At 40.4% G+C, this 25,005-nt stretch overlaps 1 protein-coding gene across 1 annotated transcript; it reads right to left on the bottom strand.

Annotated features, from left to right (window-relative positions):
• Positions 1–14,631: 14,631 nt before the first annotated feature.
• Positions 14,632–17,766, bottom strand: LOC104441852. Its single transcript, XM_010055097.3, has one exon. The coding sequence runs from the start codon at positions 17,349–17,351 to the stop codon at positions 14,973–14,975; it is 2,379 nt and encodes a 792-aa protein (XP_010053399.1). The 5' UTR covers positions 17,352–17,766; the 3' UTR covers positions 14,632–14,972.
• Positions 17,767–25,005: the final 7,239 nt, after the last annotated feature.

Raw genomic sequence — 25,005 nt, 5'->3', positions numbered from 1 at the left:
CTTACATTTTCAATCGGGGAAAAGTCATGAGGTCGACAATATATATTTGGGAAACTCATTCAGAGTGTTGTGTTGTGATCGCCAATAGGGACTCCGTGTGAAATCGACAGTTTTTCGTGTATTTCAAATCTATTGACTGTCATACCTTCAGCTCATCTGTTATCTGGTATTTGTTTCAGATTTTACCCTCTCTTTTTCTTTTTCTTTTTCTTTTTCCGAAGATTTTACCCGTTAATCTAGGGCTTACCTACTTTCAGCTAGTACGATTCGTGCTGATTCCGTTTCCATTGCAATCGTATTATCTTCAACAGGAAAATAAAGGCAGAAAAGAGAGATGGACAAGGACAGTCTAAACTGTAAAAGCATCATGTAAATGGTCTAATCCAAACTAAGTCCAAACGCAATGTAACCTTCATGCTGTAAAACCTAACTTCATTGACTCGGATCAGCGAAGCCATGAGAAAGAGAACGCATCGAGCCGTGACGAATTTCTTTGCTTTCACACAACCAACTGAAGAGTGATCATGACGAAAGCTAACAAGAGAAACCCGGGAAAAAAAAAAGACGAAATATAAGGGGGGAGAAAATTGAATCTCATGGTTCGTGAACCTGTTGCTGCTGTTGCGGCATTTGCACTCTTAACTAGGGTTTCCATGCAGTGAGCCGCAACTAGCATGCAGTGGGAAATAGTTATAACTTGCATGCATTACGTATACGTGCGTGGATACGTATATGTCGTATATGTGAATAGTCTCGCAAACTTAATATCATGCTTTGGAGCTTGGGCAGCTCAACAGAGCTAAATAGCACCATGATGTGCCAAGATTATGTTAAATTTATGATGTCGCAGTGATAATACGATTAAGTAAAATCTATGAATCAGGAAAGAACATTATAACTACATTTTTGTATTACAATAATGTCTTCATCATCCGCTGCGAAGGAGCAATGAAGGGAAATTACAGCCCTAGCTAATTAGGCCATCATTAACTATTCATTTCTCAAGCCACTCTTTTTCTCAAACACATGATGTAAATCTCTTCCTTAGTCCCTAAAACATTATAAATGAGATGATGACCAAAGTATAACCCTCCCCTCTTCAAATGTCTTCGCTTAATTCATTATGGATTTTAAATGCTGTTTGTCTAAGGAATATGGTGAAGAAAAAGCATCATAAAAGGCCGGACAACCTTTAAAGAACATCTTGGCGAAAAAGAGATTACATTACTTTCATCCAGCTGATTAACCCCACTTCAATTTCCTAATCATGTATCCTGCACGTGCTGCGGTCTAATACGCATATGCCACCTAGCTAATTCAGCAATTTATGCAACGCGCAAAAGAGATTGTATTCGCAATTATAACATGTGTTGGACTTTAAGATGCAATTTACCAACCGCGACAACTTTCTTTTGTCTTAAGCAACCCCAATGAATATGAGGGGTTGTTAATGCAACCACTTAACTCTATATTAGGTCGGATTCACTTTCTTGAAAAAGCTTTCTTTTGTGGGCAAATAAAGAAGGGGGGGGAGTTGCATTTAGGTAACAAAGATAGTAGGGTGTTGACATCGCCGGCCTTAGAAAGTAATTCTATACTTTAAGCACCTAATACGCGTATTATAAACCCTAAAAGAACATATAATCAATTCAAAGCCCGATTGACCGCTTTTAAAGCCTACAAAAGTGATGTATAAACTAATCCTACACAGTCGAATCATGTTCACCCTTGATTCTGCCCGAACTAACACTCAAAAAGGGGCCACGAGCAAGTCATAACCAACCATTTTTAAATACATGTGTATTTTCTTAATGTTGTTCTTCTTGGCTTGATAGTCGTGGACGGCCATTGCTGAAACCAGCAAGAGTGAGGTGCAAGCTTTGGCAGTGTCCGCTTGGGGTTCGAATAAGCTAATGATACTATACAACGTGCACACATTCTTTGGGTGTCTGTAAAGAGAATCTGCTCGTACGATAATGTAATAATGGACAATTTAGGAGATGATTACAGATTGCTCATTTGGAATTCATAATGAATACATGGTTGAAAAAGGTAGGGAGGGGGGTAATGGTGGCAATGATTCCATTGGCTGTCCATGAAAGATGAGTTTTAACTGAATCTACATTTATATTTGGATAAAGTAGGAATAAGACATCATGAAAGTGGAATTCATGACATATCAATCACTATGTGCAAGATGCTGCCACTTCTTTCTGCTTTTTTTTTTTTTTTTTTTTTTTGGTGAAAGGGAGAGCGAGCATATAACATGACATGATATGAGTAGGTAACTTTTTGAGATGACCATGTACTATTGCTCGTTGAAATTGGGGTTCCAATATATTTACCGTCCAAAGGGATAGATATTTCTAAAGATGCAATCCATGACATGACCATTATAGAGATTCAATTGTCGTAAAAAACTCATTGCACATATCATGTAGCAAAACAGTAATTTTCGTGAACTCTTTTGTCGGCTACCGGTGAAAATAAACAAAATTCTAATTTTAAATGAATACGCATTTAATAATATTGGACCATACTCTTAAAAATAATTAGGGTCGACCCAAAAAAAATAAAAATGATAAAGTTAAGACTCTTTAATAATCACAAGTTGCTCTCTTTGGCATCTCGATCAATCTCAATCACTGGTGTCTCGATGATTGAGATTTGTTAAGATATTTAGAGAAGTATAATGTATGGTAAAACGACCTCATTTTGCACAAATAGGCATAGCAACTCCTTACTGCTATGCTGTTGCTAGTAATTTAAAAAAAGATAAGTGCTAAAAATAGAGGATTCTAGCGCATCCGGTATCTCTCTCGCCGCTCATATAACAACCTCTATATCTCCGCCGGTGGCAACCGAGAGACCTACTCTTCCCTTAGGTTTTTCAAAAGTCACGGTACAGCTTTGGAAAGTTCGTTGGTGCCCCCATCCTCATTGTTGTCATCATCACCACAATGAGCTAATAATTAGGGCTTTATAGCCACACACACACATATAACATTACATACATGGTTCAAAATATGGACATGAAAAAGGGGAAAACCAATGAGCAAGGGGCTTTGCTAGTTGCCCCATCGAGTCCATTCCCCCCGTTGTTCGACGAACAAGGCCCAGCGTAGCCCAAAAACACCCCTAGCCAAAAGAAAACACGAACCCGCCACCACCCCACGATGTAGGGAATGTTATTAAAAATCTCCCCCTTAATCAATTCGCGATTAGATTAAGCATAAATCAACCCACTTGATCCTCAACAAACCTTAATCATCCCGACCTAACCTTGTACCAGCGCCAGCTACCGCCACCTCTACACACTCGCAACACGTGAATGTTTTCGGCTCCCCTTTTTAAAAAAATATATATATTTCGTGGAGGCTATGGATACACGACACTTCGGAGTACACCAAAGGCCCTCCAAGCCAAAAAAAAAAAGAGAAAATAGAAATCGAAAAAAGAGATAGTAAATACGACAAAAATACGATTAGAAATTTCAAGTGGTAATTGCATTTGATTAACGAGGCTCGCCTCGATAGAAGCGCCCCCTTTTCTGGGAAGGACCGTGCGAGGGGACCAAACCAAAAAAAAAAAAAAAATCGAGGAGGAGGAGGAGGAGGCGGGAGGAGGTGGTCGCCCTGGCGAGTGACGTCACCTCCCGGCAGATGCTTGCGTCATCGGGTTGTACGGAACTGGAGATCCCCTTCTCCTGACCTAATAAAACCGAAACAGTATCTCAGCACGTGACTTGGGGAGAATAAGGTTCGTTCCCTCCCTCCCGCAGCCGGTCCGATGTCCGAAGCTCGGGTCTGGTCAAAGGGCGTTCGGTCAAAGCGGGGCTCGTGTGTTCTTCGTTCCCTTCTGGCGCGTGCAACCCGGCGCGTGCTCTGCCCGCGGCGCTGCTTCGTTCCCCTTCATCTTGATGTTTTTCTTTTTTCTTTTTTCTTTTTTTGACCTTTTCTTTCTCTTCCTTCCTCTTTTGAAATAAATTGCAAAAGACGCCCCCCCGGTGAATATTTGCAAGTGCGTGCCCCTCCTACTTTTGGAAATTCCCACGAGCGCCCCTCGTCTTATCTTTAATCTAAAGGTCTAGCGAGAAAAAGCCTCTTTTCATCTCCCCTCCCTCTCTGCCATCGAAAATCACCCTTTTGTAAAGTAATAAGTGAAAAAGTTACAAAAACTTACTCCCTCCACCCCTCGACACCTACTTCATCCACCAAAAATTTTACTCCTCTCCACCGTTCTTTAGCTCGGAGTATCTTTTAACTTTTCTGGAATAGTTTTTTTCTATTTTTTTCTCGTATTTTTTAGTTCAGTACACATGCGTAGAGTGTGCTCGATACTAATTAATAAATGTGCAAAAATTAATGTATCTTCACCGACCTTCTATTATAATTGATCGTGCGAATACTCTCATTCTTTATTGCAATGAAAATTTAAATACAGTTTCGTTTTACTCTTTCCAAAGTACCCATTTTTCTATTGTAAGCTCGATAATTTATGACGAGCTAACATTTGGTGAGTTGGAATTGGATCTTCAATTTTTTTTTATTCGAATGGATCATGTTCAAAATTCTACTTTTAAATAGTAGTGGAAGTTGGAAGAAGTTCAAGTGTCATTTTAAGGCATTATTGGATCGCTTTAACAAGGTTCAATAGATCTGACTTATCCTCCCTCTTTTTCTTGTATTCGAAACCACATTTACATGCATAGTGCATTTAGGGCCCACAAATGCTCTCAAAACTATCAAAACCAATCCATCTCTAGTTTTTGAGCTGGAAATCCCTTAATGCCCTAACCAACTCTATTGACCTTGAAGAGTTCATCTAGTCTATCTCTCTATGTTGATAACCTTAAAGAAACTAGTGACGATTTTTAGACGCTTGAGTAGATTTGGGAAAGTTATAATTTTTTAAAATAAATAAAATTCAAGGAAAAATTGGGATGAACTAAAAGTTTAGAGTTTTTTTAAGGAATTAGCTCCCAAAATATTATGTGGAAAATTGTCCAAAATATTCTAAATTTATTTCACGACAACCAATTCAATTATAAACTTTTCAATCTTCCCGATTTAGTCTTAAATTTTTTGAAATTTTCCAATTCAACTCTAAACATTTTAATTATATCAATTTAGTCCTAAACCTTCTAATGAATTACCAATGTAGTCATTTTTCGGTTAATTTTGATCAAAAATCACTGACGTGGCAATCTAATCAGTGTCGGCTATCCCATGTCATATGAACAATTTCATAAATTTGTAATTTTTTCAAATTTTTTATTGATTTTTTTCTTTCTTTTTTTCTTTTTCTTTTTCCTTCAATGTACCAACAGACAAGGATTGGCGACCTCGGCCACCCCCTAGGCGAGGGCTGAGAATCTTGCTTGCCCTCACTGTGGTCAACAAGAACTCACTCAAGGGCCTCAATGCCCTTGGCGGTGAGGGCATCACAAGCCCTCATCGTCCACAAAATGAGAGCATCGTGACCCTCGCTCGCCTTCTCTGTGACCAATGAGAACTTGCGTAAGAGGCGCGACACCCCATTGGATCTAGTGAAGGTTGTGACCCCTATCCAATGCTTGATGTCCCTGCCAACATTGTGTAAAAAGAGGAAATAACATATAGAAAATTTTGAAAAGTAAAAAAAAAAAAAAAAATCTAAGTTAGTGATTTCCAGTTAAAAGTAGTTGGAAGAACTATACTAGTAATTCATTAAAAAAGTTTGAACTAGCTTGGCAAAATTTTAAAAGGCCCATGATTAAATAATACAATTAAAAGATTTAAAATCGAATTATCAAATTGTTAAAAAAATTAGGATTAAATTTAGCATAATTAAAATGTTTAAAGCCGAATAGACTGTCATATAATAAATTTATGACTTGGCCAATTTTCTTAATATTACCTCTTAAAGAGTACAAACGATATGGTCAACGGAGAAAAAAGGGGTTAGACCGAGAGAGAGAGAAGGGGGGGAGGATACGAACAATAAAAGAATCAATAATTTGAGTTGATTTTATATTATAATTCGTTTCCCCCATAGGGCGTGGGGCCCTTCGGGGTATGATCGCATATATATATATATATAGTAGGCCTATAGGAGTATTATGATGATTTTTCAAATAAAGTGTCACCTAATTATTCGAGGAGGTGGACCGCACCGTACGTCTGTAGACATAATTTAAAGGAGCATGAATGAGACACGTGCCTCGATTACTCCACCCCCACTAATCTTATCAAGTAGAGAGAGAGAGAGAGAGAGAGAGAGAGAGAGAGAGAATCTTGGGACTTTCAATGCACTTGTGCTAATTATTGTTGTTTATCTGTTGTGATTAGCAATTTGCTTAATCGCCATGAACTCCCCCCCTCTCCAAGTCCAAAAAAGAAAGAAAAAAGAAAACATTGTAATCTCAATAAATTACGAGCCACTAGCGGTTCGATAATGAAAAAGCCCGCCCCAATAGAAACGTTTGCGTGCGTGCATGGTTCGATAATTTTCCAGCGTTTTGAGATTGAAGTACGAAAATCAGTTGATCAAGTGGAATGCAGTAGTTTGGAATAGTATTGTTTAGATCGAAATACTAAAATCAGTCGGTGACGCAACATCCCGAGTTGAAGAAAAAAATATTTAAATGAGCTAGTTGTAGTGAAAATCAGATGATTAGGAAAAAAAAACCTATGACGATGAATCATAGCTTAATCTCATGTACCGGTTTACATATCGCTAATATCACTGTACTCTTAGACATCTTGAATTTCTAGAGGATTTGATTGAATAATCGTTTCGATATTGATAAAGAGCAATTTCTAGTGGTTGGATTAATATAGCAAGCTAATGCTGTTTTCCATTTATCTAGGAACGTAAATTATATTACAACAATGCGCTCATTTAATAATGGGGTTGGTTTTGATGAGTAACCTTCATTTATCACGGACTTGTGCTCGATTTCATTTTTGAATTTCGGGTGTGCTTGTTTAATTGAAAATTTCCTGATAAAAGAAGACATTTTCTATGAAATAAAATGATTAGTTTTTATTTGTCTCATAGTTTAAAGAAAATGATTTCCTTCGTACCAAAAGGAGAAGTTGTTTTCCCTCAATTTAAGTTACGCTTTTTATAAATCGATTAGTTTCTGTCACCCAAATTCCAGAAAGTCTGAAAATAATTTTCAAAAAATATTTTTGCTTCAAACAAACGAACTCCAAATGTGAGAAAAACTTCATAGCATCGAAATGAACCGATGTTGACCTTGAGAGACAAGGGCTACGGGGAAAAGTGAGAAGCACAAGGGAATTTTATGCTTCTAAAAGAGCAACATGAAAAAAAATTAATGCCGACGAAATAAACTTTTTTTCTTATTTAAAATGAACTACCATTTTAAGGCGTTGTGACATCCAAATCATGGAGCACTTGCTACGGCCAAGTGGGTAATTTATTATGCATTATCGTGTCAAGTTCATTGCTAAAGGCATTTTAGAGTATAAAGTTCACCTATGTCAACTCTTTCGTTCACTTTTTATCTATACCATAAGAGAAAGCGGTGTTGCGCATTAGTTATTTCTTTCCTTAGAATCTCACTTTGACTTGTCAATTGATTGGCCTTTGGATTAAAAAACAAATGCGACCTAAGTTCCAGCAAGGTTCGCGACAGAGCTAACGGCTATCTTTCTTTTTCACTTGCATTTTCTCTTTTCGGGCACAGGCAAAGGCAATGGCTTCAATAAAACGAGAAATGACTGAAGATGCTTTTTCCTCATGTTTCAACGGGAATAAGAGGAATAAGGCAACATGCAGTGACACGAGTTAGGACTTGCATCGTGTCTCGTTATGCATCATAGCCACATTTAACAAGGACTAACACCCTTTAAGAGACAAATCAGATATTTTTGATTTGACCTTTTTTATATGGATGGCGTTTCTACATTCACACCGGCTTTTGATGATATATATTTCTCTTTTGATTTAGATCTTTCCTCTCTCTCTTTTTTTTTTTCCTACTTTGACTTTGGAAACCCTAGCGGAGGGCCACCATAACCCCAACCACCCTTACCTTTGTCGGTAGACCCTCCACCTCCGGCAACTATCTGAATTGTTGCCTCTAATAGTCAAGCAACGATACCTACACTCCCGCCACTACTAACGTCTGTCGATCTTGATCTAGCCATACATCCTATCTGTTTTTCATTCTCTCATTGACTCTCTCTCTCCCTCTAATCTCTGTCAAATTGTTGGAGAGCGCGCCCAGAGAGAGAGAAAGAGAGATGAAGCGATCCCTGTAATGATAGTCACCTATGAGCAGCGATCATAGTGTAAACTGTCACTGATATGTGGCTGCTATTAACAAGCGATCACACCCTAAACAATGGCAAATTAAGATTTCTTTCTTTCTATTCTCGTTTATTTAAAACATTTCTATCCAATCCTATCATACATCAACTAAATACTTAATATCATAGGATATTTACTACAAGTTGATCTACTCAAATCCCATTCTATCAGATTTTATCTTTTAGCGACTAGAGGCAGCCAGCTAACCCCTTTTCTTTCGATGGGATTAGGAGATATCGGCACAAAATAACGGTGTTGGCATTATATCACAGCATCTTACTTCGTCAAAAGTGAAGATGCGCAAAAATCTAACTTAGCCCTTAATTCCACCCTAACCCTATATTAGCAAGGTACAACCTCCACATAAAAGTAAACAGCTTGATCAGCATGATCTAAAATTATACATCATGGCGATTCTTTTAGGTAAGGACCCCGAGGGTTCAGAGAGAACAAGTATAATGATGTATTAGTACAAACAAACAAACAAAGCAAGTTTGGTGCATTGGTGGTTGGTGATAAAACATAAAGTGAGAAGACTTTTCCCCGAGCATTTTGCAGAGCCACAGAGAGAGAGAGAGAGAGAGAGAGAGAGAGAGCTGAGATTACTGGATATTTAGGGCCATAAAGAAGCATGTATCATGTGAAGCTACAGTGAAAAGTTAACGTATAGACCGTATCTTTTATCTTCCCCATGATAAAAGGCACTTGCTTTTTCGCATTATCTCACCTTAACATATATAAAAACCTAAGGGTTAACGCTTAACAGCACATATAGATGCATGGGCAATAAACTAAACGTTAAATGCCATATGAAAACAATTAATTAGTCGCTCAGTGGCATAACCCAGTACACTAATCCATCCCTGTAATTGATGCGAAACTTAATTTGAGATCACCAAAAGATTTTCTAGTCCGTGCTTTGGTTGAAACTCACGGCAAGTTCTTTTGACTACCTAGGTGTCCGTTGACCCACCAATGGCTTTTCTTGAAGACTCCCCCAAAAGTGAAAAGAAACGGGGGGTAAATGAACAGCAACCCGCTAGTTGTACTGAACGGTATAATCCACTAGGGTTAAAGCTCAAAAGGTTAATTAAGTGGAACATTTGCTGTTACCATAGTGCAGATACATCACTGACATTTGTAAAGCATATGATGCAGCGAAGGGGCTTGTAATCATTTGATTCTTGAGAGATCTTCCCGTGAGAATGTGGCAGCAAACGAGGGAGAGTATCATTATAACCCCACCCTCATGCAAACGAGAGCAACGAGAACTTTTTATCCCTCTCTTCCTTTATGGAGAGAGGATTACACGAATGCATTTCGTAAAGAGATCACCAGTAACAGTACACAGCAAACAGGATCCATCAAATTATTACCAGCAGGAGAGAGTAACGTGATTATGAGAGGAGCTAGCATCGGAAGAGCCAAAGATTCTTGTACTCTCTAGGAGACAGAGATGTGGTGGTCGTCCTCCAACAAAATGATCACATATTCTCTTTTAAAAATTAGGGCATATCTTTATCGATTTTATCTATCATTGATTATGAGATAGTGAGGAGTGAGTTGTTAAAAACTATCCAATCAGAGGTGAATGACATCGTCCGTGTAAAACTCTTTTTACACCGTCTGTGTACGATTAGAGAATAGCTCGCCTTTTCTTTTTTCCTCTTTGCCAAAAGACGAGTGGACGGAACTAAGCATGGCCGAGCCCTCGAAAAATTCTCCTGTTAACCAGAGAGAGAGAGAGAGAGAGACTGGTTAAAATGGTTGGTGAGCGGTCAGCATTGGGGCCGCGTTGCCGACAAGAATTTCTGTCTCTCTCCCCCACTAAACTAGCAATTAGTACACATTGTTGAGGCTGATAATATGTGTGTGTGACCTGTTGTACTCACTCACTCACTCACTACTCAATTCCTACCGCTTTTCTACGCGCATTATTACGACCCCCCTTGAAAGTAATGGACCAAACCCTCGCCCTTTTTTCCTTTTCTCCCCACCTTTTCACTGTTCTTGTTGAGGTGCGTGTGGGTTTGTGTGGACGAAATCTTCATACACCATGTACAATTATGCAAGAGAAGCTGCTTTATCAGGTGCGGCATAATGAGATGAAATTATTATATTATGGTTAGGATGGTTCTTGAAAAGGGTCCTCGTTTTGGTGTTTTACCCATGAGAGAAGGGGGTCCCGAATCAACGGGTCGTCTGGCTTTCCCCATCTGGTAGACTCCGGCTATATCGATCATGAATGAAAGTGAAAAGAAGAACAATCGAGGGATCCCTTTCGATTCAATTCTATGCCTCTGAGAGCACCCTCTTGCTTTGAAATGATAGCAAATATATTTGAAAATTGTGCGTTCGGACCTTTCTTGCATAAACAACTTGCGGCGCTAATCGATTGCTTTGCGTGTAGAGTCAAGAGGGCGATGTATATGCGGTCATGAGATCCACAATTGCACAATCTTATTGTTGGGTCAGCACCATTTGTGGGGTTATTCTTTTTCGCCAATAATGTCCGTCATTACAAAATATATATATATATATACATGGGGTTGTTTTTTCTTTTCTTTTGCTTTTTGTTTCCCATATGTATGAACTCACGATGAGGTACCTAGCAATGAGTAAAGACAAAGGCACGTAATATATCTACCAAATACTTTGTTTAAATTTTCTCTAACAAATATAATTATAGCCATGTGGCTCCAAAATATGGTGATTTAGTTCTACCTAAAGGACTAATATATCAAAAGCTAGCTATATTTATGTATATATATGTGATACTGCAAAGAAGCTTCAGAGTGAGGAATTTTAAATAACATAGAGGGGTGCTCGAGCATGATTTTCTATTTAAATAATTAAGATCCCCCACAAAGCATCACTAACTAAGTCCAAACAAGTGCGATGAAGTTTCAATATATTTTAGAAGGCGACACAGATTCTCACGAGCACTATATGAAAGGGAGGCTTTTGAGCTAATGACCATATCACATCAAAAAAACATTAGATCATTTCCAAGGCTCTACACGCAATCATGTCATGATAAGATCTAGTCAATGCGAAAAATTTGACGCCGGGGCAAACCTTGAATTTCCGGATGATAATCCTAAAAGCCTCCGCATTAAAATATTAGTTTCCCTTGCTATGAAGGAGAATATGATGAACAGATGGGGGCACAGACTTTGAATTTGCGACTGAATGAGTTCACCGCCTCATTTTCTAGAGCGACTGCATCACCTTTTCTCAAATTCAATTTTTGGTTTTTCCATAGGCAAATCCTTTGAACATTGTAAAGGCCCTAGATAAATCGTACGACCAATGCTTTTCTTGTGAAAACAGGATTAGTACATATCTCAAAAACCCTTTTTCCGCCATTAATTTTCGCTTTGGAATTAATGAAGCTCTCAAAAAGCGATCTCCTTTATGTTATATTCTCTCTTGAGGATCTCACAAAACCCTAGACCTATCTTGAACGAAAGATGGACCAAACCACCCACAACAAGAAGAAATTGAAAAGGCTTGAGGGAATAGGGGAGAGAGAGAGAAAGAGAGAGGGAATTGGGTGTAGAATCGCTCTCGAACTGAAGCATCTTTTGAGTGTGTGGTGCTTCATGCCGACAAGGCTCTCTTTTGTTGGGGTCCTCTCAAGAACCCCCTTTCTCTCAATCATGGGTTAACCCGTTGCCCAATGACTTTGCATGAGCTCTCCCTCTCTCCTCTCTCTCTCTCTCTCTCTCACGAGCCTTTAATGAGAATGTTTAAATGAGAAGTTACCCTCGTCTTAAAGTTGATTTGACAAGGAAAAAAGAAAGAAGAATTTATACTGTTCATCCACATTTGAAAAGGAAAGAGTAGGGTTTCGATGGGGGAGGATCGTAGGTAGACATTAACTAGTGCAGTAACTATCAAGATTATTGGACTCTCTCTCTCTCTCTCTGGCATTTTGCTAATCCTCGTCGACTGGCTGAGGAAAGTCTAACTAGTTACAACTTACAAGAGCTATGGTAGTTGAAGCCAGATGACTATGTGTGCCTCTCAATTAACGTTATTCACGAAGAGCCGAATAATTTAATTACTATTGATTTTATAGATGCTTGCTTTTCCCTTTTTCGTACCACAGAAAATCGATATATGCATTGAGATAAGATCTCAAAATTATCTACATTATATTGATTCAAACAAGAGTGTGTTTATCGACAAGATTATATGGTGTGAATGAACAAAAGTTGACAATCGTATAAGTTATTTCTTCAACATGTAAGTATTGTTCCAAGTGAATTTCGACACCATATGGTGGTCATGCCAAGTGAAGAACCAGGAATCTAAATAGAGGGGTTGGAGAGGTGAAATGTTCAACATATTCTCGGATTAAAACTTTGATCAATTTTTGTTATTATCACATGTGAAAGAGTATCGCATAATAGAGTCACTCCCAAAAGTAAAATAACAAAGGATTCTTTCTTCTTCTTTTTTTGATTGATTTAGAAAATACTTATGAAATTTCATCTTTTTTTAAAGACGTCACAGGTTATTTCTCATCCTAATACTATATCAGAAATTAACAACAACAAAAAAAGTGATTTCATAAGGTGTAGCTACAATCAGATTAAGAAGAAAAATGTTTTCAATCTATCTGATTATCAATATAATAAAGTAATTAGCAGAATTTTTTTTATAGATTTTTACATAAAAATGAGAAGTTAATACTGAAATTAGTTTGAAAAGAGGGGGGCCGACGGCCCTTGCCTCTCCCCGGCTTTGTGGTGCTAATAATGCCATTATCAAACCATTTTTTAGTCGAGAATTCTCTGTAAGGACGCTTAACGAGTCATTAGCATCGCATTCACCCATCGCGCATACAATAAAAACTGAAGTGTTTGTACTATGCGAGTCCTCTCTCTCTCTCTCTCTCTCCCTCCATCAAAACCAGAGCTCGGTGACAAAGACCGGCACTTCTTCGTGGCGGGCCCCTTTGCTCTCTCACAGACACAAGAACCATGGCCGATGTGGACGATGACGACGAGAGGGGAAAAACAGTTGGTGAGTGTTTTTCCAGCTTGAAAAAAAAAAAGAGAGATAGAACGAGAGAGCTCTGTTGCTCTGTGCCTCGGGGTCCTTCCAAGTGCAGTTGACCAAACAAACTTTGGTTTCTTGCCCAAGTTAAGAATTACCCAAATCCTTGGATCCTCTTCTAATCATTGCATCCGACGACTCCCTGGCTCAACAACCTCCTCTCGTGGCGGTCTCTTCAGCGCGTCGACCACGATATCTTTGTCGAGCGGCTTTGTCACCAGAGAGAGAGAGAGAGAAAAAGGAAGAAGGGGGGAGTTGGGTTTTATCAGCATTCATGGTCATTCGGCTTAAATTCATCAGAATCTTTCATGACAACTTAAAAGTGCTTACTAGGAACAGGGGCTTTTGTAACACTTCAAAGGCACAATGATGAGGCTTCAAGCATTTGTTTTCAAACCCTTAACAACCGTTTTTTGAACGGTAAGTACAGCAGACTGCTGCTTCGACTTCTCGAGATCGAGACGCTCTGATAGATCTTATTTGAAATCAAAAAGATAATTAGCACACGCTCCGCTCCTATAACTCATAAATCCAGATGCATCCTCCCATAGATCTTATTTGAAATCAAAAGGATAATTAGCACACGCTCCGCTCCTATAACTCATATATCCAGATGCATCGATATGTACGAAACCGTCCCCCGTGCCTGTTCGCCTCGGACTAGGAAAATAACAGAAGAAGATGCCACAAACTCACGATTGAGCAAAGCAAAGACATTGGACATGATTCGTGCGCTAGAATCCCGAGTCCAATTTAAGAGCTCCATTGACTCTGGAATGGATTTTCAAACCAGGGTGGGACAGACTTTTGCAGGCACGGCAAGATATTGCCTAAATGGGCATAACTATAAAACCCCCTCCTTCATTTGTCCTGTGAAAGTGGTCAAGTGACATCGATGAGCAGTTGAATCAGAAAGTCAAATTGGTGAGATCTCTTCCCAGTTCGAGAATTCGTGCGATCGCATGAATCGGTTCGATGTCTGAGGGATCGACATGGGAAGGGCGCGAAAAAAATAAGTTCCCCTACAGTTGGAGAATTGAACTGATTTTTCTACACCCATCCACTCTGGTGAACCGGGTAAATGTAGCAGCCCTGAGATCATAGTGTATCACAATCACAATTCGCTGGGTACTTCACTCGAATTCCGATGGAATCCAAATAGGGAAAACATTATTTTAATTCCAAAGGAGAGCTAAAGGATCGAATTACTCAAGGAACCACAAATTTACAAGAATCCCCATGTTGATCAAACCCTCAGAGCAGCATTCTCTGTTTTTACAGCATGAAGAGCTGAGAAATTTTTTGTTCTGCAAGTACAAGCACATAGAAACTCCAAAATCAAGTTATGGAGAAGACTGAGCAACCACTTTCCATAATTTTTTTTTCTTTGATGCAATATGAGAAATACAGAAGCTCAACTCAATACCCTATCAATGTCATTTTCTCCTCCCACTCAACTGCCAGAACTTTTCTAGGTGAACAATTACACAGAAGAAAAAAGGGGTAGTGGAAAGAATTCAATAAATCCTACAATTTCAAGATTCTAAGAGGTGTAACTAAAAAAAGGAAAGGAGAAAAAAATGTTACACAGATGTTGCATCAACAAGAACCTCATTTAGCACATCATCCTCACCATTTGCCAATGCAAATAGCTCCGCGTCCTTATCTTCGTCGCTCGAGAAATCCCTCCTCTCGAGTTTGGAATGAGCCGCGATAAATATCAGCTTTTGAGCCCTCTCGATGCCTTCCCTCGAGTGCCCATGGGAGGACACCCATCTCAAGAAGGACGAATTGCATTTGAACCCGCAAGAAGTCGCGTGGAGAAATATTAGCCTAACCGCGACTTTCCCGAGCGACTTGAACTCGGTGAGGTGAGTCTCCCACACCAAACGACTGCTTTGAGGGTTGACGATCCTCATCTTTCCAGTGAGAGGATCGCGCTCCTTCATCTGCACTGCTTTGGCATATACCGGATCGAGGCCCATCGTCCTCCACTTCATGAGCTCCATTAAGGCAATGTGCGCCTCTTCCCTCGACACGAGCCGAGTTATGAGCTTATCCACGTCCTTCTCTTGCTCAGGTGCCAAGCATTTGAAGGGAGGGAGGTACTTTCCACTAGTATCCCTAACCAAATACAGGGGGTCGAGAACGAATGCTGCAGCCCAAGCCGGGTGATAGTTCTTATCGAACCGTCTCTCGATTATTTTCTCGATTAGTCCCTCCGCAATGTGGTACTTGGAGCACCAACCTTTCACTTTGGAACGGAGATCATTCCAGAGCGGGAGGCATTGCCCAATCAATGGCCTCTCTGTTTCAATCTCTCTTGCCATGCTCTTCACTAGCTTGATCAAGGAGTGCATTGCCTCCACTTCATTCCAAAACCCCATTTCCCGAATCATCTCGGCGACATCTGCCGCGACGGGTTCCTCCATGGCCACCATCTTATACGGCTCATCCATCGAAACTAACTGCAACGCCCGAGACGAATTCAATATGTCTTCCAGCATTATGTAAACAGGGCCAATGCCAAAGGTCAGATTTTCGTAACCCTGCGACGGAACTCTCAATAACCCGCCGTGGCCGTACTCCTGCATCTGATACTTATGGAAGCTTTTCCTAATTTGGCCGTTGTTGTTGATGAATTTCGCGAGCTTCAAGCAATTCTGGGTGACGTTCTTGAACAGAGGAAGCTCCCTGCTGAAGTCCTTGATCAAGCTACTCAATCCCTGAACCTGACAGCAAACATTGACCATCCACGGATTCTGATTCTCCAGGTTCTGCAACGCCTTGGCCTTGAACCTATCGGCGACGATCCCGACGCACTGGTGAAGTGCATTACCGCAAATCCCAGTCACCGTCTCCCACAAGACCTCCTCTGCATACTTAGAAGGCACCGAGCCACTAACAAACAGCGCCCTCCTATACACGCTCGTCCCATTAGGCAGATTAACAGTCAAATTCACTAAATTCTCTTCGCTAAACCCTCCGTAATCCCGGTACTTCCACCCTTCCGACGCCACCTGAAAGAACATAGCGTCCTTGATCCTCACTTCCGACTCGACCTTGGCATCTTCGTACTTGACATCCAGCCTCGAACCCGTGAAATCCCTCCTCGAGACCGGAGGCAAGCCCATCTGGCCGAGGAAAGCTCGGAACTTGGGGTGCTCGAAGCTCGAGAAGGAGACCGACCCGCAAGACTCGTACACCCAGTCCACCATGAGATCGAGGGCGGCGTCAATCTGGGTCTTGCTGAGGGTCGGGCTCGGCGAGGTTTTCGGGCTCTTGAGCTTCTTGACGCTGTCCTCCAACATGGCCAACGCCCCGAAATCCTCCTTCCCACCTGACAGGACCAAATGCTGCTGATGATGATGCTGATGGAGGTGTTGCTGCTGATGCTGATGATGATGAGGGACCACAGTCGTCGTGGGGCTGTAGTCGGGGCAGAACCGGGTCGGATCCACTATCGCGAGCGGGGACACCTCGTAGGAGTGCACCGAGCGGGCGGCGGAGCTGCTCCGCTTGCGGTGCCCCCCGCCGCCGCCGCCGCCGGGGCCGGCCGCCGAGGACGACGGCTGCGGCGGGGTGACCACGGGGGTGCCGGAGGGGGAGATGGAGGAAATGGGCTTGGGGACGGAGGCGAAGTTGGGGCAGGTGCCGCGCTTGAGGTGCTCGGACGCCGTCCGCGACGGGTTCGAGGCGGAGAAGACGGCCTCGCAGAGGGAGCACCGGAGCTTCACGGCCTTGGCCAGCCCCGTGTCGGCGTTGTGGACGAGCATGGGCTCCAGGTGCGCCCAGTACCACGCGCCCTTCCCCTTGATGGCCTTCGTCCGTACCATCACCAGCCCCTCGTAGCGCTTGTTCACCGCCTTGGCCGTCAGCTCGTCCGCCGAGGGCGACACCGGGACCGACTCCGCCTGCGCCGCCGGCGGCGGCGGCTGCGAGGTGTTCGTGGTGGCCGCCATTCAACCAGAGACGGGGTCTCGTCCGAACCTCCCGTTCCTCGCTTTTCTCACTCGCGGCTAACAAGGGCTAAGGGAAAAGACACACAAAAAATTTCCGGGCGTTCGAGGGTGGGGAGAGTTTTAGAGGAGCGTGGGAGCTGGCATTTCTCGTTTGCTAGAGAGGGTTCGGTCGCCGGAAGCTCGGTCTCCGGCGGGCGTCCATGGCCGGCTCCGGCGATCTGGCGGGTAGGGTCGTCAGCGACGGGGTTCAATTGAGGTGCTGCTTCCGGAAGGGAAGTGGAAGCAAGGAGCAGACTTGCAAACGAGGCAAGAAGAGAGAGAGAGAGGAGCGCTGGTAAAAGAAGGAGAAGGAGAAGGAGAAGAAGGAGAAGAAGGTAGAGAGAGAAAATAAGGCGACATGAGAGGGAGAGGGGGGGAAGAGAGAGAGAAGAGGAGGGTTGGGGCGTGTACGAGCGAGAGTGATGTGTTGGGGGGTTGCAGCAGGAGAAGGAAGAGCAGAGGGGAGGAACAGGGGCGCACGCGCGGGGAGGGGGCGCGCGTGGGGGAGGGGGATCATTGGACGTTGATGGGGATGGCATCAACAGGGAGAGAGCGTTGCCCCACGTACGAGACTCGCGCGACGTGAGAGACCGGGCTGTCACTTGCTCCCTTATGGAAAGTGATAGTCACGCGCAATCAGTGGGGAGAATTTCTGTTTTGACACTCCTTTCATGCTCTCTCTCTCTCTCTCTCTCTCCTCCCCGTCCCCCTTTTTCTCCGTTGCCCTCACCCCGAAATTAATAATTATATTAATTACCGGATTAAAAAAATCGATAATTGATTAATTGATTAACTAATTAATTAATCAATTAATTAATCAATTCGATTTAAGACGATTAATTTAACATTTCTTTTTGGGGGCGTCTTTTGTTGTTGTTGTTGTGGGTGAGACTTTTGTTTCTGTCCGGTTTCCCCTAAAAATCCCCCATTTCGTATTTTTATATTAATTCCCCCTCCCCCTCCCCTCCTCCTTTCTTCCCCTTTCCGAATCGATTTTATTGGGCGGAGTCTTTTCTCTTTCTTCTTTATTACTATTGTCTTTAAAAAAAAAAAAATCCGGGGCGATTTGCTTTTTCATGATTGCCGGGTTTGATTTTTTCTTTTTTATTAATTTTTTCTCCTTCCCCCATGAATTTCCTAATGTGACTTGTTGTCCATGTGGGTATTCATACGGAGACAAAACAAAGGGTAACCTAGGAAATCAAATTTGAACTATTATTTCTTTACTATTATAATAATGACGATTTATTAATCGTCTTCTCTCTCTCTCTCTCTCTCTAGAGCAGCGCCAGTGTTGACCAAAACAGCCAACAAAATTCCCTCGAAGGGAGTCGGCCCATTGCGCCATTCGTGTTCCAGGCCTGCCTTCTTACACATGACCTGAATTCCTTTTAATTTATTTACTTAAAATATTAAGTTAAGACAAAAGTGAGGATGAGGAGGGTTGTATTTTAGGATTTAATCCTCGTCACCGCAGACGTATATTTAATTTTATTAAATTTAAATTTACACACGCGCCCGCACAAAAGTGAGTTTGTCTTCTTTCGAATTTTTACCCCGCAATGAGGACAATGGAAGCGATGAAAAATCATTATTGATATATTACATGAGGTCTCGATGAAAACGCCCTATGTCGCAACTAAATAACTAAAGCTTAGGCCTAAGTTAAATTCGTACACCATGCTAAAAATTCAAACGACACAAGTCCTTTTTCAGACGGATTAGGTTAGCTTCTTCTTCTTCTTCTTCTTCTTCTTCTTCTTCTTCTTCTTCTTCTTTTCTTCTTTCCTAGAGATCAAACTATGACGGGCTAGACCCTCTTATGGGTCGAGACGAAAATTGTCGCCCCGTCATTGACTGCCGCTCAAGAAGACTTAGAAAAAGCGCATCGAAATATGGGGAAAAGATTGATATCAAAAGTCAAGTAACTCTCAAAAGTTTTTACGGACATCGTAATAACTCTGAATGACTCTCTCGGTGGTATGTCACAAGGTCTTGCAATCGCGTCGAATCGAAAGTGACGGGTTTACACCGCCGGATGTTTTTACCGAATATCGATCGCGGGACCCATTCATGTCGTCCTTGTTGATGCATCTCATCATCTTTTTCTTTCTTTCTCTTCCTTTTCCGGGGCAGAAATTTGGGGGTAATTACAAGGAGGGATGGAGAAAATGCGGAGTGAAGGGTGGGGAGGAGGAGGGAGGGAGGGAGGGGGAGACCATGCATACGTGAACATGAGTTCATTCATAGGACGGGAAAATTGTCCAAGAGGGGGAGACACGAAAATGGGAATTGGGAAACGACCCGTCGGATACGTGAGACTTTTCCTCCCCCACGGATGCCAGCTCACATCGAACTGCCCCTCACTCCCCGCTTTTACAAAGGCCCTGCCGTTCCCTCTCGTTACGTAGATATAGTACAAAGCACCGAATTTTAGGATGGCCCTTTCTTTCTTTTCTCCTCTTCTTTTTAATTTTAGCTTTGGCTCCCTTTGATCATTAATGGAAAAGCTAACTAATCCAAATTTGGTTAATCTTGAGTTGGTGACTACCCGATGCACTTGGATGGAGGACATATAAGCATCTGAGGGTGCATTTGTCTTGCTAAAAACTTTGTGATAATGAGAATATTTTTCTAGGAAATTGTTTTTTTTTTATGAAAACTGGTTAGTTTTTGTTTATATGGTGGTTTGGGGAGAGGTGTTCCCCTCCCCCGCTCTCCAAGCTAAACTTATTGTTTCCATCCGAGGAAAACATTTTCTGTCATTCAAACACCGGAAAGTCAGAAAACATCATTCAGATGCAGTTTTCTTTCGAAGAAACGTACCCTACATTTAAAAGGAAAATGCTTAATATTCCTTTAGTACAGACACTTGGCTTATAGGTCATACGGAAAATCAGCGACGGTAAGGAACACGCGAAGAAAATTCTCGTATAAAGGAAAAGCAAAAGGATTTCATGCAATAAGGTGATGACGCGTACGGTGCTTGTGTGACATCGCCAGATCTATCGCATCTCTTCATTTTCTTTTATATATATGAACTTCATCGAAAACTATCAAGATAATGGATTTTGAATTCGAGGACATCTAATAATTGATGAAGTCACGTTAGTATGACTAGGGATATTTGTTCAAAAAGTTCTAAACCTATTGCACAGTAGCCAATTCTATCTTAAACCTTCCAATGATGTCAATTTAATTCTAAACTTTTTGACGAATCTAATCCTTAACATTTCATTGTGTCAATTAATTCTAAATCTTTTGATAATTTGCTAATTTAGTTTTAAACCTATTATTGCATATTCATCAAAAGGTTTATGACTAAATTGATAAATCACCAAAAGATTTAGGACAAAATTTGTACAATTGAAAGGTTTTATAACTGAATTAACAAATCATTAAAAGATTTAGGACTAAATTAACGCAATAGAAAGGTTTAAAACTAAATTGTTTAAATTTGAGTTGGTGACTTACCTGGTGCATGATGGACATATAAGTACCTAAGGATGGGTTTGTTTCATTATGAACTTTATGATAAAGAAAAATAATTTCCATTTATATTTTGGTTTAGGGAAATGATTTCTTTCTTGTCAGAAAAGAAAGTTGTTTTCCTTCCTATTTAAGCTTGTTGTTTTTGGTCTATGAAAAATGTTCTATGTCGTCCAAACACTGAAAAGTCGAGAAGTCGGAAAAGAATTTTTCGGAAATAGTTTTCCTTTGAACAAACAGACCCTATATTTAAAATGAAAATGACCAATCTTCCTTTAGGAATGACACTTAGCTTATAGATTAAATGGAAAATTAGCGATGATAAGGCACGCGCAAAGAAAATCCTTGTACAAGGTGATGATGTACACGATGCTCAATCTGCTTGATCTATTGTGTCTCTTCGTTTTCATAAATATATATAAACTTGATCAACAACTATCAAGATAATGGATTTTGAATTTGAGGAGATCCGATAATTGATGAAGTCACATTAGCATAACTAGAGGATAATTGTTCAAAAAGTCCTAAATCTATTACACGGTGGCCAAGTCAATCTCAGACCTTCCAATTATGTCAATTTACTCTTAAACATGTTGACAATTCTAGTCCTAAACCTTTTATTGTATTAACTTATTTCTAAAATTTTTGATAATTTGTCCATTTAATCATAAACTTATTATTCAGATGTTTAGTTGAAATGAGTAATTGGAAAATCATTAAAAAATTTACCATTAAATTAACAAAACATCAAAAGATTTATGACAAAATTGGTACAATCAAAAGGTTTTGTAACTGAATTGACAAATTGTCAAAATGTTTAAGACTAAATTGACACAGTTAAAATGTTTAGAACTGAATTGGCAACCATACAATAAACTTAGGATTTTTTGGATAATCTTCCTGCATTAACGGTTGTCGTTATATCGCTGATCGCATGCAAACTTTCTCATTCCTCTTCGCTATATTCACCGAGAAAAACGGTTCCACGAGGCATCATATCTTTGTAAAAGATGGAGAGGTACGCCAGCAGGATTGGGAAGAAAGAAAAGGGGAGGGATTAGCTTCTTTGCTCTTTGCTCTTTGCTCCAGCAGAAAATAGCATAGAAAATCGTTTGGGCAGATCTTAGAAGCTACATCGACAAATCAAAGGAAAGCTTTGCTCTTGTCCTTTTCGATTACTTTTATGCCCACGCACACACAAACACTTAGGGTTTTCTAGATTTCTTTTTTCCTAATCCCATAATTAAAGCACTTGCTTGAAAAGTCCTTTGTCCGTTGTTGTTCTTTCTCTTTTCAACTGAACCAACAAACCCTAGGAAGAAAAAGAAAAAACTTCGACGCGCATAAAATCACAACCATATAATATATACACATATTTATGTATATATTTATTTTTATGATTTCCCATCTTTGTGAGGGTTAACACAAACGAATTGGGTGGTTTGCTTGACTAATTAGGATTCCAACTAATCGAGCTTTTTTCTAATTTTCAATCAAGTGGAGTACATAATGACGTTTAGCACTAAACTATTGATAACACACACCGCGGCCACATCTTTTAATACTTCCCTATGTGTCCTAATCTCTTAAAATATTTCGCCCCAGTCAATCGCATATCGACATCACATGAATAAAAACCGAATCAAGAAGCCATTCCATTGGATGTTGAAGTGATACTGTTGGGAAACTATAGTATTAAATTCACAGTAAAGGACTGATTTTATAGTCTCAATGGTATATATTTTACCTCCTAAATCTATGCGAACAGAACACCGTTGGTCACTTTTGACCCAAGGTGCGAAATATGCATGTTCTTGAAAATGATTAGCAGTAAAATATGTAGTCAGCTGTATGCACAAGAAGGCACTCGAATAATCTACAAGGACGTCCAGGAAGAAATACTGTTTTTAAAGTTTCGGGTCCATAAAGATATCGGTTTCGAATATGATATGGTATAATACTATGTGTATCGTCTGAAAAATAATAAAGATTAGGTTTTCGACAGGCGAAGCGTTTTCCTGGACCAACCATTTTCATCCCCGGGCTAAGTGCGGATATAGATCCAAAACTACAGTGCCTTGGAAAGTGACATGTGCGAGTGTGAAACTTGATCGAATTAGGAAGGGGGGGGTGAGAGGCCATTGCCCTATTGAAGGAATTCTCTTCTCTAGGTGGGGGCAGAGCATAAGAAAAACATCGTAATCTTTGCAACAAATAAAGTCACGAAAAGGGGGGAGATATTCGATTTTGCTGATATAAACTCGGTTTCAAGCAATGTCCCCTAAATTCAGTATCATCATGGCCTGTGTTCCCCACACCCACAAACCGCACCTCTCCCTTCTTGGGTGGATCGAGAATCACGTTTTCATGGAGGCCAGGAAAAAGAACTAATTTCTAGAGCGCCCGTGTCTTGCATTGAGCTCCAATGAAAAAGAAAAACCCGGAAAAGATATTTTAAAAAGAAGAAGATAGAGAAGAAGGGCTTCCCTCTTTTATATGCAGATATTAGGGTTGATGGCCTGTTTGCCTGCGTTTATCCATTATTCTGAATTCTACTTATCGCTTTCTCTTTTTCCATAATTCGGATATAATAATATTATCCTCTTTTTAGGAAAATTATGAAAAAAGAGTACATACAATTGTGAATGCCTACATTTGAATATGTCAAAAGAAAATCTCAAATGTAGAACGGTGAGGTCAACAAGAATTCCTCATTCCTAGGGTTTTGCAATGTGTGCCCTCGCTCTTTTAGAGATTGTGAGTTGTGAAAAACCGAGTACACAAAGGAGATTAGGGTTTCTGAGGGATTTTTTTTTTTTTTTTTTTGGTATGTCCTGATTATGACCCAACTACATAAAATAATAGTTTTTGGTTTTCCCTCTCATATTTTGACACGTAGCAAGCAGGGGGTAAAACAAAGTAAACTATCTTGTTACCTTTTTTACTTTCCTTTGTCTTGTCGTCCTTAGAATTTGATAAGTTTATCGCATGTACTCCATACCTTAGATTCTTTAGTTTTATGATATTAAATGAGCTCAAAGCATAAATGCTAGGAGTCCTTTTTTCTAATAAGACAGAACTTATTAAATGGAGATGTCTAATTGGGCTTTCATCTAAAATTGACTATTACTCTTCCACGCTATCAATTTTTGATGCCGAATTACACAAAAAAGAAATAAAATATTCTCCATAACCAAAGCTATGTAATCAACCAACTTCTCTCTCTCTCAAAGAACACTAAAATGTTAATTCTGTGTCTTGCATCATTATAGTGCTGCAAATCAAGCAGTGTAAGTAAATTAGAGTTTTCGAAATGACCATGAATTCGTACTAATTGACTGACCTTTGTTCATCTCAAACCGGTCGAAGCTTCGGATGCCACAATCCACCATCTCCAACTCCATGACTTCACATGCGTGAGCATGAGGGAACGAATAGGGTTAAGGGTCGCAACGCCCTACCTCCTCAAACCACGCTTTGAACCAGATCATGTCCACAGGTAGCTAGGGTTTTGACCAAGTGTAGAGATATCATATCGAGAGCGTTGGAATCAAGGCCTTCGTAGAGTAACCACTGCTGCCATTTGCTCAGTTGGTATCATTGGCTCCATAGTATGCTTTATAGATTCAGCTATCATAACTCAATTATCTACTACAGATATATGAGAGTACTGTACTTATATGCGATGTTATCCACTGATAAGAGGTGGACTTCTACCTATAACTCGTAAAGTACTTTAAATATCTAATATCCAAAAATTATCGATACTCACTATATTAAGAGTAACCTAATCAGTTGATTACTTTCCAATAATATGGGACAAAATTTCTTTTTATCATAGAGTATATTTTTCTCAACTCGAAAGCTTTATGGGACAAAATTTCTTTTTGTCATAGAGCATATTTTTCTCAACTCGAAAGCTTTATGGGCAACTAATATGTACGGCACAAGCTTCTTTTTTCGTTTTTCTTTTTCTTATTTTCTGGACTTCTTTTAAAGATACACGAGTGGTACTTTGTGCAAGGTCGATTTCAATGACATCAAGGATTCCGTGGTGGAATATTTCTCAAGCCTGACCCGTGAAGTATTCATGGACGAATTGATTACCAAGAATCTTTGGTTGTTT

This window comes from Eucalyptus grandis, chromosome 4 (assembly GCF_016545825.1).
Source record: "Eucalyptus grandis isolate ANBG69807.140 chromosome 4, ASM1654582v1, whole genome shotgun sequence".
Taxonomy (NCBI): domain Eukaryota; kingdom Viridiplantae; phylum Streptophyta; class Magnoliopsida; order Myrtales; family Myrtaceae; genus Eucalyptus; species Eucalyptus grandis.
The sequence above is the reverse complement of the archived record's forward strand: the minus strand, read 5'-3'. Positions and strand labels throughout refer to the sequence as shown.